General features: G+C 38.6%; 1 protein-coding gene across 2 annotated transcripts; it reads left to right on the forward strand.

Moving 5' to 3' along the window:
• Nucleotides 1-3,557: 3,557 nt before the first annotated feature.
• Nucleotides 3,558-15,373, forward strand: LOC149814796 (V-type proton ATPase subunit B 2-like). Of its 2 annotated transcripts, none has more exons than XM_089988459.1 (15): nt 3,558-3,649; nt 4,517-4,588; nt 4,969-5,024; nt 5,160-5,258; nt 8,305-8,364; nt 9,150-9,261; nt 9,356-9,564; nt 9,953-10,081; nt 10,228-10,365; nt 13,169-13,319; nt 13,416-13,498; nt 13,666-13,713; nt 14,461-14,514; nt 14,598-14,681; nt 14,942-15,373. In XM_089988459.1, exons 2-15 carry the CDS (start codon nt 4,528-4,530, stop codon nt 15,125-15,127), a joined length of 1,470 nt encoding a protein of 489 aa, XP_089844585.1. In that variant the 5' UTR covers nt 3,558-3,649; nt 4,517-4,527; the 3' UTR covers nt 15,128-15,373. The 2 variants fall into 2 exon arrangements, with proteins under 2 accessions (XP_089844585.1, XP_089844584.1); XM_089988458.1 differs by lacking the exon at nt 3,558-3,649 and adding an exon at nt 4,302-4,323.
• The last annotated feature ends 1,149 nt before the right edge of the window (nt 15,374-16,522 follow it).

Genomic DNA, 16,522 nt, shown 5'->3' on the forward strand with positions numbered 1-16,522 from the left:
AACAATTGCATACACACATTGAACCATTAAATCAGATGCTAGAAGTATACAACTCTATAGGATATCATTTTTTTGTGTAACCTATGTACCAAACTTATAAGTAGAAATTGATGGGCAAAGCCTTATAAAAAACAATCCATGCATCAGAATCAAATGATCCAAGTACCAATTTCTTGTGAATCAATCATGTTGAACACATTACAAGGTCAGAATTTAAAAAAAAAAATACCAAAAATTGACGATCCTAAGCAATCTGGTAGGGATGCATTCAGGTAGCTTCCCACTACCCTATATATATATATATATATATATATATATATATATATATATATGAAGAGAGAGAGAGAGAGAAAGGAAGATAGGTTAATACAAGAGAAAAACTCCCCTTCACTGGTCACGCTAGCCTCCGATTGGTAGAACCCTTAAGGTGCCCCTACCCATCGAAGAGTACACCTAATTTCGACCTTGCGGCAAGGGATGCCACTTGTGGGTTTTGAACTTGTGGCATCCAGTCAACTTGGTGACATTCACAGTTTACTCCTACCAGATGAGCAATGCCATATATCATGCTTCTTGTTTCACATGGATTTTATAAAGTCTCATTTCTTATTTTTGTTTTCCATATGTCTCATTTCTTATTTTTGTTTCCCATATGTCTCATTTCTTATTTTTGCTTCTTGTTCTAGACACTCTCAGATCATAACCCAAACCATGAGCAACCATGAATTCATAATTGTAGTAGTCTAGGAGGCATTTGCATCATGCCTAGGGTCGAGTTTACCCATACCCGACCTATACAAAACCCTATTCCGGTTATGGTGATAAATTAGAAGACCTGAGTCTAGATCCGAAGGTCTGATTAATACATGGAGCCTGGTATAGTTTGTGAAATTTTATATATACCCAAGCCTGACTCGAGTTCAGATTAAGACCCATAATTTTTTAATGTAAAAATGATAAAAATATTATTTTACCGGGTATGGCCCGGGTCTGGTTCATGTAGTTCTTACTGGGTTCGGACCCGATACCATACCCAAAAATCAGGGCCAAGTCTGGTTTCACCTGGGTTCGAACCAAACCCGACCCGTTGACACCCCTAATCATGCCTAGAGCATGGGCCCCACACGTATCCATGCCCAAGCAAAGGAGTAACATGCAGACGCCTGCTGAGTGTATCCAGCAGATGCAAAATCAACATCCGTTGTTGTTCCATGATGCCCCTCAATGAACAGTGGAGGACGAAAAAACCCTGGAGGTGTGAAAAAAAATTTGTAATACATGTGTGGACAGCATGTCCTGTCTGTGTATAGTAGATAGGATAGGACATACTGTCCATGTGCTTTCGTGAATCAAACAGACCCTACTTATGTCACACGGTTGTGTCGAGGAGGCCCATGCACTCATGATGGGTGCGACAGGTATTGGCACCGATATCGTCGGAAAACCAAACGCACTGGGCCGGTTTGGGTCCGGAGTTAGCCCCATTGACCCACCCACACTCCCTCTCGTCTCTTCTATGCCTCTGACTAGGGGTGTCAACGGGTCGAGTTTACCTGGACCAAACCCTATAGGGTCTGGGTATGGTGACAAATAAGAAGACTCGATTAAGACTCGGGTTCAGATCTGAAGGTCCGATTAATACATGGAACTAAGTATAGTTTGTGAAATTTTATACCAAACCTGGGCCCGACCCGAGTTTCAATTAAGACCTGCAATTTTTCAATGTAAAAATGATAAAAAATATTATTTTACTGGGTATGGTTTGGGTCTGGTTCATGTAATTCTTATCGGGTTTGGGTATAGTTTCTCTTATAGTAGACCTGATTAGACTCGAATTCGAACTCGATATCATACCTGAAAATCTGGTTCAAGTCTGGTTCTATCTAGGTACGAACCAAACCCGACCTATTCACACCCCCTACCTCCTACTGCACACCTCCCCTCCACCATCATTGGCAGTAGAGAATGAAGGAGGAAGAGGCATTAAGGGAGAAGAGAGGAGAAGAGGAAGAAAGGAGGAGGAAGGGAGTTGAGAGAGAGAGAGGTGGAGTGGCGGGACGGGGTACGCACTTGCTGCCACCACCTCCTCTTACATATTCTCCTTCTTAATCTGCCGAGAGAGGCGACAAGCCCCCATTTCTTTTTTAGTTAATAGAGAGGGGCACCCAAACCCATATGTTATATAAAATATAACATATGAGTTTAGATTGGGAAGTCAGCATATATATATTCAGAATATGAGAACTGCCATGTGAACCGTGATTTTCATAATTTTTTTTATCTTAAATCTAACCGTACGCATGTGATCTACATGCTTGGTTTTATAAGGACCAGCTCTTAATTCTTTTTTTTTTTTTAAAGTCAAACTGGGGTTAGTCTGACCCCTACCAGTTATACAACTATACCATTGGGTTTGAACATGCAACATCCCAACACATGGTTCCGTGCACTAGCTGCTCCTACTGGACAAGCTGAGCCCCCGTTGGTAGCTCTTGAAGATAAGATTTTAAAAATCACATAATCTTAGCAAATTTTTTGGTCTCATAAATATTAAAACATTCAAAAATCACATTTTTTGGTCGTAAACACATGAACTAATAGTTTATTCTTAGCAAATTTACCATGCCAAACACTTGTACAATATTGAATTTGCAAAAAAAGTATTGAAAATGTCCATATTTCTAATTCTCATATTTCATTTCTCATATTCTAGTGACTCTATACGAGTCATTAGAATTCGTGTGAACTGTGATTTTCATGAATTTTTTGTTCATTTTTTTAAAATTTAATCAAACAGATATGATCTACATGTTTGGTTTTATGATGCATAAACAAGATTTTTTAAGGCTTTATAATCAACTCATAATCTTCATAAAATTTTAAACATTCAAAAATCACATTATTTTATCAAAAATATATGATCCAACAGTTGATTCTACATTGTTGGATTTACAAAAAAAAATGAAAAAATGAGAACTACCTTGTGAACCATGAATTTAATGGATTTTTTATTCATTTCTCTTAAATCTAACCATAGAGATGTGATATACATGCTTGGTTTTATAAAGACCACTATTTATGATGCATTAATGAGATATTTTAAGGCTTTAAAATCAATGGCTCATAATCTTCATAGATATTTAAACATTAAAAAATCATATTTTTTTATCGTAAATACATGATCACATTTGATTCCTAGCAAATTTACCGTGCGTGCAAAAAAAACTGTTGAAAATACCCGTATTTCTAGTTCTTATATTTCAGTCTCATTTTCTAGTAATTATACGAGTCACTAAAATATGAGAGCACCATGTAAACTACGATTATAGATATTTTTGTTCATTTTTCTTAAATCTAACCGTGCGGATGTGATCTACACGAGTTCATGGAATTTTCTGAATTTACCGTACACTGGTACCCACATTTTTTAATTTGCGGTGGCGTACATACCCGTACCGGAACCCGCACTCGTGTCAATGTCAGTGTCAATGTCACAGAAGACCCTACCCATCTCAGAATTTTATTATTTTCTCGTCTGTTTTGGACGACCTTTCGCATTGTGGGGCGGTCGGGCGAGCCAGCGAGCTCTGTAACAGAGAGCTCTCGTCTTCTTCTCTCTCTCTCTCTCTCCTTCCAACTCTAATCGAAGGTATCTCCCTTATCCCTTTGCCTTTATTAGCGTTTTCATAGTTGGTTCCCGAGTTTCGTATCGCAATTGATTCACGATTTTCCTTTCGTGGATTTCGATTGAGGACCTCGTTTATCCGACGAATCCTTTAATCGATGTCGAGAGCCGTGTCCGCCAACCTGAAAAATCAGGACTTTCGCTTCCTCATTGGTTCTATTCTAGGAGTCTGTCGTTCTTCTGAGGTTCACTAGGAAGTTTCTGAAACCTTCTCCCCAGTACATAGGGGTTTGGTATTTCCTGGAAATTCTGCCATTTGATGCTTCCTCTTTTGATTTGTCTCGGAAAGTTTTTTATGGCCTTGTGGTGATCAGGTTAAAGACTGGAGGGTTGAGATTATGAGTTATGCTCTCTATTCTTCGATTTATTTGGATTTTTTTAATGTTTTGATCGTGATTGACTTGAAGTGTAGACGAAAAGGGAGGTTAATTCTGGAAACCGTCGAAGAATATGATAAATAACCGTTTCCTCTAGTTTTTATGGAGTGATGAGCGTAGAAACTGATGCCTTTGCTCAAAGAAAATAGTTGTTCTCTAAAATTGATGCCGAGTTTATATGTTTCTTCCCTTTTTATGTGGTGGTGGGAAGGGGGACGGGCTACCATTATTTTGCCATGTTGACATCGGAAAGTGTTGTTGGTATTCTTCTTCTTGTTGTTCATACCTCATCTATTGGCGTCTTCTTAGTTCTTATGGACGTTAATTAGTATTTGTTGCTATTCTATAGCTATATATAATCTATTGCTTATTCCATGTGATTGGTATTTGGTTGAGGGCTTTCTTCCCTGGTTTTTTAACTGCTTTGTCAATTTATGTTCTATGCTTTCATCAGGTCATAGATTAATGATGGGTGTCGCTTCAAAGATTAGCGACTCAGATGAGGGGACACTGGAGATTGGCATGGGTAAGCTGAAATCTCCATGTTTCCATCTTTGATTTGTTCACTCAATAATGTATTTCCTCGTTAAGGGCATTCTTCTTGATCTAGTCACGTATTCTTGATTGACGAATATAGTCTTTAACTTTTCACTATGATTCTGGCATGTCTTGCGCTAGGAATTTCTGATCAAGAAGATTGACTCTTGACATCCTGCAAACTGTGTTGCAGCAGACATTGAGTTGTCTTTGATTTCCATCCATCTTGTATTTTCCAATACTGACATTAGGCTACATCACTTAAGTGTGTGGGCATGTATTTGCACACATATGCATGTGTACATATATGTATATCACGCTTTTGGGAACAGATTGCATGTGCCAATTGATGCTTTATGCTCATTGCAGAATATAGGACTGTTTCTGGGGTTGCAGGTCCTCTTGTCATCCTAGAAAAAGTTAAGGTGACATTTCTGGCAGTCTTCTTAGTAGATTTCATGTGTGGTTTCCTCACAGACCTGATTTTCTACATGATGTTACTGTTAAGCCAGACACTTGTCCTTCTCTAAAGTTCAGTTTTAAGTTTCAACATTTCTTAGGGTCCAAAATATCAAGAGATTGTAAACATAAGACTTGGAGATGGTACAACTCGGCGTGGTCAGGTTCTAGAAGTTGATGGGGAGAAAGCTGTTGTACAGGTTAATTTTCTCTTCTTTCTTGCGCATTTTTTCCTTTTAGAAACTTTTTCATTGCTGAAGTGTTTCATCTTCTCAACTGTGGTGATAATTTTTTAGTCTACTCATTAAGAGCCTCTATCATGCTGCATTTTTATGAATGTCCCTTCAATAACTTCTTTCTTTTTATTTTTTTATTTTTTTTTGAGGAGAAAGTGTTACAGTTCTAATTAATGAGGTGGCTTCTAAAACTATTCCTAATAATCTAAAGGCACTCCAGCGGTTTGGTCCATACTCTAGAAGCATTCACCTGCAAATTGTTCATAAAGTTAGAAAACTAGGGGCTGTGTATTTACTTTAACTTGGTTTGACGGGTAAAGTTTTTGGTCTTCTTGAGTGAAAGGTAGGCCTTTGACACCATTCTAGATGGCTTCTTTCAGCTGGGTTGCATATGTTTGAAGCTATGTCACATGGGTGCAGGTGCGACACGGGTGCGGTGCAATTTCAAAAATTTTGGACACGGGGACTCGGCTATATATATGTATATATATTTTAAAAAAAAGTGCACAGTCTGTGATTGTGCACACATCCTGACTATATATATATATTAAAATATATATATAAAAAATGTTTTTTTTTAGTTTTTTGCCCTAAAATGGACAAAAATAGACTCGATCAAAGTTGACTGAGTCCAAAATCTGGACGGGCTCGGCCCCAGTGCGTTGACCGAGTTCGACACTTGGTTGACCGTGTCCGCCCCGTGTCCGAAGCCGCACCCGTGTCGGGGCATGTCAATGCGGGTGTGTCGACCCCCTACCCGAGTCCGTGTGACATAGGTTTGAAGAGCTTAACCCAAGTTGGGTTCAGAATATGCATTAAATCATTGTCACTTGTCGATATGAGGATACCCTCAGCAAATTTATTTTCTTATAGACATCTATAAATAGTTTGTTTTCCTCAGGAAAATATTGGGACAAACTCTATGTAGTCAAAACCGGCGACTAGGAATCTGTCTGATTCCGGGGGGTGAGGGTTTATAAACCCTCTCTCTCTAAAAACCCTCTGCCCTCTGCCGTCACCCTCGCACGCCGCCATCATTCTAGCCTCCACTCTAGCGTCTCCCCCTTCCTCCGCCTCTTCTTCTTCTCTCCCTCTTCCTCCGCCTCTTCTCTCTCTCTTCTTCTTCTTTCCCTCTTCTTTTGCCTCTTCTTCTTCTTCTTCTTCTCTCCCACTTCCCTCGCCTCATCTCTCTCTCTCTCTCTCTCTCTCTCTCTCCTTCTTCTCTCTCTCTCTTTGCCTTTCTTCTTCTTCTTAGCATAGGAGGCAAATGTAATTGTTGTAATTGCTCTGTCCCTATTTTTTGCTGCTGCTGATTTTGTGATTATGTGTTGAACTGTTATTACTTATTAGTTTCCATGTAATATGTATATGCTATGTCACACGGACTCGGCTAAGGAGGCGCCGCACCCAAGTCGACACGCCCCAACACGGGTGCGGACACGGACACGGCTCGGACTCGGTCAACGCCGAGTCGGACTCGGTCAACAAGTTGAGGTTGAGTCCGTCCTTGTTTTGGACTCTGTCAATGTTGACCGAGTCTATTTTTGTCCATTTTTAGGACAAAAAATGTATAAAAACTAAAAAAATAGATCTTTTATATATTTTTTATATACTTTTGTTTTTAGAGAGAAAGACTGTGCAGAGCACAGTCTTTACCAGACTGTGTTGTGCTGAGCACAGTCTTTACCAGACTGTGTAGATATTTTGTTTTTAACTGTGCTGAGCACAGTCTTTACCAGACTATATATATATATATATATATATATATATATATATATATATATATATCTGTGTCCCCTTGTCCAAAAAATTTGAAATTCAGCCGCACCCGTGTCGCACCCGCACGCATGTGACATAGTGTATATGTTTCTTTGATTTTTTTCCTCTAAATTGTGTATTTTTTATTAACTTTTTGGTCTATTGCTTACTTTTGATTGATTTTATGTTGATACATGTTTAGCAGTTCATTTGCATATTTTTTTTATTTTTTTAATTAAGGTACTGACTAGTCCGCCTAGTCTTTTTAGGGGTCCACCAATTAGGCACCTCCTAGCACTTTTGACTACATAGTCACAAACTCAGCAATTTTTAAAAAATTCAAAAATAATAAAAGATGAAGAAAGAATAGAACTGAATTTCCAAAATTAATTTCTTGAAAATTTTATCAGGATGTTAAATACAATAGTATCATGATAAATTGAAATAATGATGAAATTGAGCTTGTGTGAGCTATGGTTAAATATGTGGCTCAACTAGGATTCTTAACTCTGCTTCTTTTTCGTGTAAGAGGCTGTATTGATTCCCTAGTGTGAGTTTGACATAGAATGATGATTTCAAACCCACAGTCTATTATAAAAAGGAATCTGAATTGTAATAGTGTTAAAAAAACACTTTTCTTTTTTCTTGAAGTGGTGTTTTTTGGTGGCACACTGATGGTAAAATGGATGGGTTTCTTGTTGGAATGGACTCTTGGAAGCATGCAAACAGTTTTCAAGCTGGAGAATTGCAGCTTTTCTGCCAGTGAAATCTTAGTTTTTTGCCAGTTTTTGCTTTTCAGAAGCAATCTGTTTCTGCATAGGAATGTGGTTGGGTTTCTGGCAAGTATGGACAGATTTCACATTTTTAATTTAAGTAAACTTCATTTTGCTGTTTTTCCTTTCTTGAATATTGGCTTTCCTTGTAGAAAGGATTCTCTTTCTGGCCCACACTTTGGAAGTATTGTTTTCTGAATCTCTTGTTGTGCTTTTTGGTTATGAGTTAATGAGTCATGACTAGGAGGGGGTGAATACTTAAGAAGTTGCTTTTGTGTAGATATGCTCCCTGCAATTCTTCTTTTTGTTATTTCAGTATAAGAATTCTTGTGATAATGCTAGAGAAAGCTTCTATTCTGTTTGAGATGCAACTGATACAGCTTCAGATATCTCTCTGTATCATGAATTTTCATAATAATGCCACATCCAAAGCATCACACTTTATCTGGAAAGTTTACAATTTTGTCTCTGTACTCCAGGTTTTTGAAGGAACAGCAGGAATTGACAATAAGTATACAACTGTGCAGTTCACAGGCGAGGTTAGTGGATTTTCTGTTTTTGTAATTGAGCCTTACTGATCTTGCCTCCATTCTGCTGGATATTCTGTTGTTGGAAGCCCTTGGAAAAACCAAGGTTCCTATGAGGGGAATCAAAGAGGGTATTGAAAAATCGAAGGCAATTCTCACTTGACTTTGACAAACCATATTCATTCATTCCTTACAGTCCTTAGCCTTAACATTTTCATTGCATCATTTCTCAAATTGTCAAAATTTGTTGGATTTCAGATATTAGTATGACTTTCATACATTTTGCTCTGGTTACAGTTTCTCTTTTCATTTGCATGTTTTGATCATTGTAACGTGGTTAAAGAGTCTTGTTATTTTTCTTTTGTGTTGTTCGATGTGTGACCTTTCTTAGCATTTGGCCGTTAGAGTGTTGTGTCTATTGTTGAGTAAATTAAGTTTTGAAGCATGAACATGACAAAGATTTTAGGACTTATCTTGTTTGTTTCATAATAGAATTTGGTGAAGACATGCACTATCGCTGTTAGTTTTACATAGTTAATTTTTTATTGCTTGTATACAAAATCTTCATTCATTTCTTATGAAGAGGTCTCTGTGATGGCATTCATGTTTGTGTGCTTAAGCTCTATGTAGCTTTGTTAAAATGCTTAAGATATCTAGAATTCATGATTTTTATATTTCTTTCTTTTTCCTTTTTCCTTTTTCCTTTTTTCCTTTTAGAAAATTCAACATTACTCTTTCTATTTCATCCCTTTACCTTCTGTTATTTTGATGATATTATCAGCCCTCTCTATTTTCAGGTGTTAAAAACTCCCGTTTCTCTGGATATGCTTGGGAGAATTTTCAATGGATCAGGAAAACCCATAGACAACGGCCCTCCAATTCTGCCTGAGGCATACCGAGATATTTCAGGTTGGAAACTTCAAAGAAATTGATATGCTTGAATCTGTAGACTCGGGCTGTACTCAGGTTTCTAATGATATCTTTTTGTTTTTGGTGTTTTTAGGAAGTTCTATCAACCCTAGTGAGCGAACATATCCCGAAGAGATGATTCAGACTGGAATATCAACAATTGATGTGATGAACTCTATTGCAAGAGGGCAAAAAATTCCACTTTTCTCTGCTGCTGGGCTGCCTCATAATGAAATTGCTGCTCAGATTTGTCGTCAGGCTGGACTTGTCAAGCGACTGGAAAAGTCTGGAGACCTTATGAAGGTATCATATGCTAGACTTTCATGGGTCCATGTTTGGGATTATGATATTATGTAAGCTTATCCCTTTGGAAAACTAGTGGCATGAGTATAGCTATCTGAAAAATTTCTCAATTAAATCAAATATCTATGAGCAAAATTTCATTTTCTTTTCGATAAGACAAATTTTGATTTTTGTTGAAGTGAGGATTAAAGTTTTCCCTATTTCTGCACAAATATGTTGGCGAAATTAGACCGGCATAATTGTTAAATGATCATGCCTTGGCTGAATGTTGTGAATCACAATTGCTGTCTCTAGATCATTTGGAAGAATAAATGTTATTGTAGATGGTGAGTAGCCGAGTTCAGATGAATATGCATGGACTCAATACATTCCTACGAAAATCTGCCAGGTTGAAGAAGAGGATAATTTTGCCATCGTCTTTGCTGCAATGGGGGTCAACATGGAAACTGCACAATTTTTCAAACGGGATTTTGAAGAGAATGGTTCAATGGAGAGAGTTACTCTGTTTCTGAATCTGGTACCATTTGCTTTCTTCTCTCATTTTGTTGTTGTTTATGTGTCATTAGTTTTGATAACTATTGCAGTGCCAGTACATTGCTATTCATCAGTTACAGCTCATGAAACTGTGATACCCTGTATTTTCTGCTTTTGCTTCTCATACAGGCCAATGATCCAACCATTGAACGCATCATTACTCCTCGAATTGCCCTGACAACAGCAGAATATCTAGCGTATGAATGTGGAAAGCATGTCTTGGTCATACTAACTGATATGAGCTCATATGCAGATGCACTTCGTGAGGTGATAGTTCCTTCAAATTTTATGCTTCATTTGGCTAGTTTAGATCCCAAGATTGCCTTGATTAGCTATATCAACTGCATTATCTTGTGGACAGTTAACTATGTCACATAGGTGCGGGTGCCAGTGCGGATGCAGCAATATGACACTTTAAAAAAACTTGAGGGGCTGCGGGTATGTATATATATATATATATATATATATATATATATCAACCATGTAGATCACATCTATATGGTCAAGATTTGCCAAAAAAACATATCTTACAGATTTTCAAGGGAAGAACAATGGTTGGACCATTTAGTGGGTGGACTATCCCCTTTCTTTATATATATATATATATATGATTGACATGGTTAAACCTAAATCTGTTTTGACCAGGTCCAATCTAGACCTTGGTCAAAGAAAGCTCAACCCATATTTTACTTAAACCCAATGTTGTATGTATCGTACGATATGGTACAATATGTATCATTATTATGAGGAATGTCGATACGATACACCCTCGTATCGTGATATAAGTGTGTATTGTATCTGTATCGTATATATCGTACGATACAAACCTGTATTGTATCATATCTTAAGATACATGGTGTAGCGTATTGTATCGTATGATACAGGGTATGGTGTACCGTATCATACTATACAAGGTGTGGTGTACCGTATCGTACAATACAAGTCGGTGCACTTAAAAAAGGGTTGAATCATAATTTTTCAGTTTTGGGTTTTAAAGACCTCTTGAGGGTTGGCTCCTTCATTTGTGTAGAAGCCATTAAAGAGGTATCTACGCACCCTAGGACTTGTGAGAGCGATTTGCGGGTCGATCTGTACGCAAGATAGAGGAATTTTGTGGTTTGCTTAAGTAAAAGTTCATTTTCACTATTTTGTTACTCAAGGAAAGAGGTTAAGGTAAAAAATCTTTATTATGAGTAAAATTATAAAGCTACCCTCCAACAATTTCTGCCTTGGGAAGAGCTGCTCCTTGCAACCCTCCCAACTTACTGCAAAGTTGAATCGGCGGAAATTAGAGATTTATATCAAGGTAGAAATCAAGCTCTACACTCCAACAAAGATGGCATTAGATGATTTGGCATGGCAATGGGGCACTCTAATAATGAGTGAAAACCAGGGTTACCGGAAGCGCCTAGCTAAAAGGGGAAGCGCGCTTCGGAAGCGCGAAACGTCGCACTTCCGAAGCGTGGGGGGAAGTGTCCCTCTTTTTTGGGAAGCGCGCTTCCCTTTAATGGGGGACGCGTTTCCCTTTAATGGGGGATGCACTTCCCTTTAATGGGAAGCGCGCTTCCCATCACGCTTCCCCCTCACTTCCCCTGTTTTTTTTCAAATTTTTTGTATTTTTTATTTTTTATTTTTTTCGCTTCCCCCTCGCTTCCTAGGTCGCTTCCGAGACACTTCCCGAATCACTCCTAAGTGGTCCCACGCTTCCCCGCTTCCCGTATCGCTTCCCGCTCCCGCTTCCTCAACTGGCAACCATGGTGAAAACCGATTGAAAATCGACTGCAACTATTTTCATAATATTTTTGTTTATGTAACATGAAAGTATAATTCTTGTGGCATGTTCTTAATTATAAAATATTTAATATTTTGCATTGTTCTTATGAGATAATTGATGTTTGATGATGTCTTATGCAGCTTATAGAGACATAAATGCTAGTTCATATGTAATTTTATGGTTGTATTTTGTGCAATTCATCATTGTTTCATGTGTTATGATTTTTTTAGAATTTTTGCTAGTTTTTTTTTCCTGATTTTTTTGAAATTTTTTATTAAAAATTATGATTTTTTACAATACGATATCTTATTTCGGGCCCGACCGATACAGGTAACGATACCATACTTACAACCTTGCTCAAACCTGTGTATATTTTGGCCCAAGTGATTTGGACTTGGCTTTAACCCAGGCCTGATTCAAACCTTGGTGAAAAAAAATTGAGGTGTGTGTCAACCAGACATGGGCTGCTTTGACCCAGATCTGAATAAGACCTGGGCTAAAACAGACCCAGATCTGATAGAATCAGACATGGCCTGCTTTGACCCAGGTCTGGTTTCAGCTGGGATCAATTTAGGCCCACGTCTGAATCAGACCTGTGCCTAGACCGATCCAGGTCTGGTTCATAACTGGGTCAGCTTAGGTCCAGGTCTGATTCAAATCTGGGTCAGTCTGGGTCTGAATCAGACCTGACTCATGGTGACCAGGTCTTGAATGACACCTGGCCCTACAGGTGTCATTCATGACTAGAGAGAAAGTACTTCACTAGAGGGTTGCACCGGAAAGCCTCGCTGGAGGATGACGTCACTGCCGGTTTATGAAGGAGGAGCACGAGTAGGGGGGAGGGGATGTTTTCAGAATGAGCCCTACCCCGCTCCTTTTTTTTGAAAAAATCTTTGATAAAAGAACAAAAAAGGCCCGGTCAGCATTAAATGAGTCTATTTTTTTACTATTTTGATATTGGGTGCGGGTTGACTGCACCCAGTTCAGTGGGATCCGAGTCCAACTGCACCCGCACCACATCAATGCGGGTGCGATTGGCCCTATGAAGAGTCTATGTGACATAGATGGTTAGGTGTTTCTCCATCTTTTTCTTCCTAAAGATGCATGAAGCCCACCTTTAAACCTTGTGTGTGTGTGGAGAGAGAGAGAGAGAGAGAGAGAGAGAGAGAGAGAGAGAGAGAGAGAGAGAGAGAGGTGGATGTGTGTGTTGCCCTTGCCCAAACTCTTCACTTTTTTCTTTGAATTTTAAAGACCTCTTTCAAGCTATCTCCTGATGAATCAATGACTTGTCTTCAGGTATCTGCTGCTCGGGAGGAGGTGCCAGGTCGGCGTGGTTATCCTGGATACATGTATACTGATTTGGCAACAATCTATGAACGTGCTGGACGTATTGAAGGCCGTAAAGGATCCATCACGCAAATCCCCATTTTGACTATGCCTAATGATGGTAGAAGATGAAACATTTGTTTTCTATGTATACCCCATAGGTAACGATGCTACTGGGGTTGTGCTGAATCTATTGTTGGTATGCTTTGTGAATCAGATATTACTCATCCAACTCCTGATCTCACCGGCTATATTACCGAGGGCCAAATATACATTGACAGGCAGCTTCACAATCGACAGGTGAACTTTATTCTTCATAGGAAAATCTTCTTAGGGTCCAAGATTTGCTGATGTTGGTTAAGGACTAGAGAAATAGTTTTGGTTTAATTTAGTTTGTTGTTTTTTCCCCTTTCCGACACCATATTGTTCCTAATGATATGGTTATTTGCTTGATGTGGCTTCTGCAGATATACCCTCCAATCAATGTCCTTCCTTCACTGTCACGGCTTATGAAGGTAAAAAGCATAATTATGTCATTGGTCTGTGCCCAAAGTTTAAAGTTAACGCGGAAGGGTTGTGGGTTGGATTATTCTTTAAGTTGCCAATTGGTCTCATAATCTAATTGTTTATGAACAGTGGCTTTCAATCTAAGAATCATAGTTTCTGAGGTTCAAGCTCATCCTGAGTAATGAATTTTGAGTAAAAACCAATAGTCATTGAAATGCTGAACCATAAGTTTAACTTTAAGAACCAACTACCTTGTCATCTGGGATAACCCAGGACATATGAAGCGATGTCACGCATAGAAGTGTGCTTTGTGCACACAAAAGCACACATGCACATGAGTAAAAACCAAAAGTCATTGAAATGCTGAACCATAAGTTTAACTTCAAGAACCAACTACCTTGTCATCTGGGATAACCCAGGACATATGAAGCGATGTCACGTACAGAAGTGTGCTTTGTGCACACCAAAGCAAACATGCACCCCAAATTCATCACTTAATCCATAGCTTGTACTGCGTGAAACTTGAGTTGCACGAATTTATCTCATAGGCCCTTTAGGCTCAAACACAAAATGTGTCTACGCATAGCTTGTGATGAGCAAAACATGGTTTGCAGTTTGCACAAACTTATCTCATAACTTTCCTGGTTTTCTGAGCTTTAACATGCTAATTAGCAAGCCAAGCCTCAGCAACTTTTGAGCCTCTGGGCTTGTCACCTTTTCAGATAATGTCATGATTTTTTGCTAGTCCTTTGCAGAGTGCTATTGGTGAGGGTATGACTCGGCGTGATCACGCTGATGTGTCAAACCAGGTAGGACTATTCAGAGTATCTGAAATCTACGTCTCAAAGCTTTTCTCTTTGGACAGCTAATCGGTCGCCCTTTTCTGGTACAGCTATACGCGAACTATGCCATCGGCAAGGATGTTCAAGCAATGAAGGCTGTGGTGGGGGAGGAAGCACTCTCATCTGAAGATCTGGTCTCTCTCTCTCTCTCTCTCTCTCTCTCTCTCTCTCTCTCTCTCTCTGCATGCGTGCGTGCGAATAGTAACAGGTGGGTGGGGTGAGGGTAGTGGAATATTTTGCATCTATTTTCCTGAGATGTGGGTTGCGGGCTACTTTGGATGCATAGTTAAGCGTTGCTTTGTTGTGGTGTCTTGTCTTCTGTACCGGCACGAGTCTATGCCTAGTTGCCTACCACATGTTTCTGCTCACACTATTCTAAATTTTCTGGATACAGTTATATCTCGAGTTTCTGGACAAATTCGAAAGGAAATTTGTTACCCAAGGTGCATACGACACTCGTGATATTTTCCAATCCCTGGATTTGGCATGGACTCTTCTGCGTATATTTCCTCGTGAGCTTTTGCACCGTATTCCAGCAAAGACCTTGGATCAGTATTACAGTCGAGATTCTACTCACTGATAATTTTGTTAGTGTCGGCACTCGGTTGTGCGCTTCAAATTAATCTGCTCTATTCACTTGCCCCTTCCTCTCGGGCAACTTTGATCTTTCTAAAGTCCAAACATCAAGAGAATAACTGGGAATCTTGTGATTCTTTGATTTCTGCACTCTTGTTCTAAAGGCGCTGGCATGTCGGAATTTTTGGTTGCAATGTAAAATTTATATGTACGTGTTTTTATCTAATATGATTTTTTAGTATTCTGTAGCCATGTTGCGTCCAATTTCTCAGCTTGATTTTCAGCCATTTCATTTTATCATTTCCACTGGATGGACCTCGAATACTTGCATTCGTTACACTTATCGATGATGTGTTGGCTTTCGCTGTTGCCAGGACTCAATTGAAAAGCTTCGATTTTCGAAATGCCTCAGTTTGCCGAACTCTTTTTCATATCTAAAATCACCTATTTTTTTATTCTTTTAAGATATTTTTGCCTCTCCGCAAATATGGTAATCATGAATGTCACCCAAAATGTGCGAATATCTTTTATCTAAATACTTTCGACGGACCATCACAAATATGACACGATCTTTACAAATTATTTTTTTTATGTCATCCAAAATATGTGAAGCTTTTTTAACTAAATGCTTTCAACGTACATTCACAAATATGGTAAGACAAAATGTGTGATCTTCATTTAACTAAACACTTTCATAAATATGGTATGACCTTTGCATGTGGCATAAAATGTGTGAACCTTCTTTAACTAAACACTCTTGACGTATATTTACAAATATATTATGACTTTCGCAAATAATTTGTGTGAATGTCCTCAAACTATGTAAACCTCTTTTACTTTTGCAATTAATTTGTACGAAGGTTTTTAAAATCTGCGAACCTCCTAGAACTTATACGTGAAACTCAATTTTACTGGCAGTTGAGTTTGGCTAAAACTGTATAGGTGAATCTCAGTTTCACTGGTGACGAGTTTCGCTGAAATGGTGAGTTTTGCTAAAATAGTATAGGTGAATCTCAGTTTTGTTGAAATAGTGAGTTTTGTTGTTTTATGTTTCAGCAAAAGGGTAAAATTGTCATAAATACCCTCATATTAAGCAAAAATCAAATGGGTGATATTGCGATATCTTGCTGCTATTCTTCTAAATAACATTATTATTAGGGTTAGTTGATCATTTTCTGTACTTTTTTTCATAAAGCATCACAAATAGTCTTAACTTATGTATTGTACAAAACCACATTATACTATAAAATTTTAATGCTTTGAAAGAACAAATGCCAGCAGAAAACTAAATTGCTTACATGTAGAGCTGGTAAATGAGCCAATTGAACCAAATGGATGGTAGTCTAAGCTCTCCTCATTCCTTGTGGTGAATCCAGCCAAGCTCGTACTCACGGTGAGC

This window comes from Nuphar pumila, chromosome 15, assembly GCF_984573655.1.
Source record: "Nuphar pumila chromosome 15, dmNupPumi1.hap1.1, whole genome shotgun sequence".
NCBI lineage: Eukaryota > Viridiplantae > Streptophyta > Magnoliopsida > Nymphaeales > Nymphaeaceae > Nuphar > Nuphar pumila.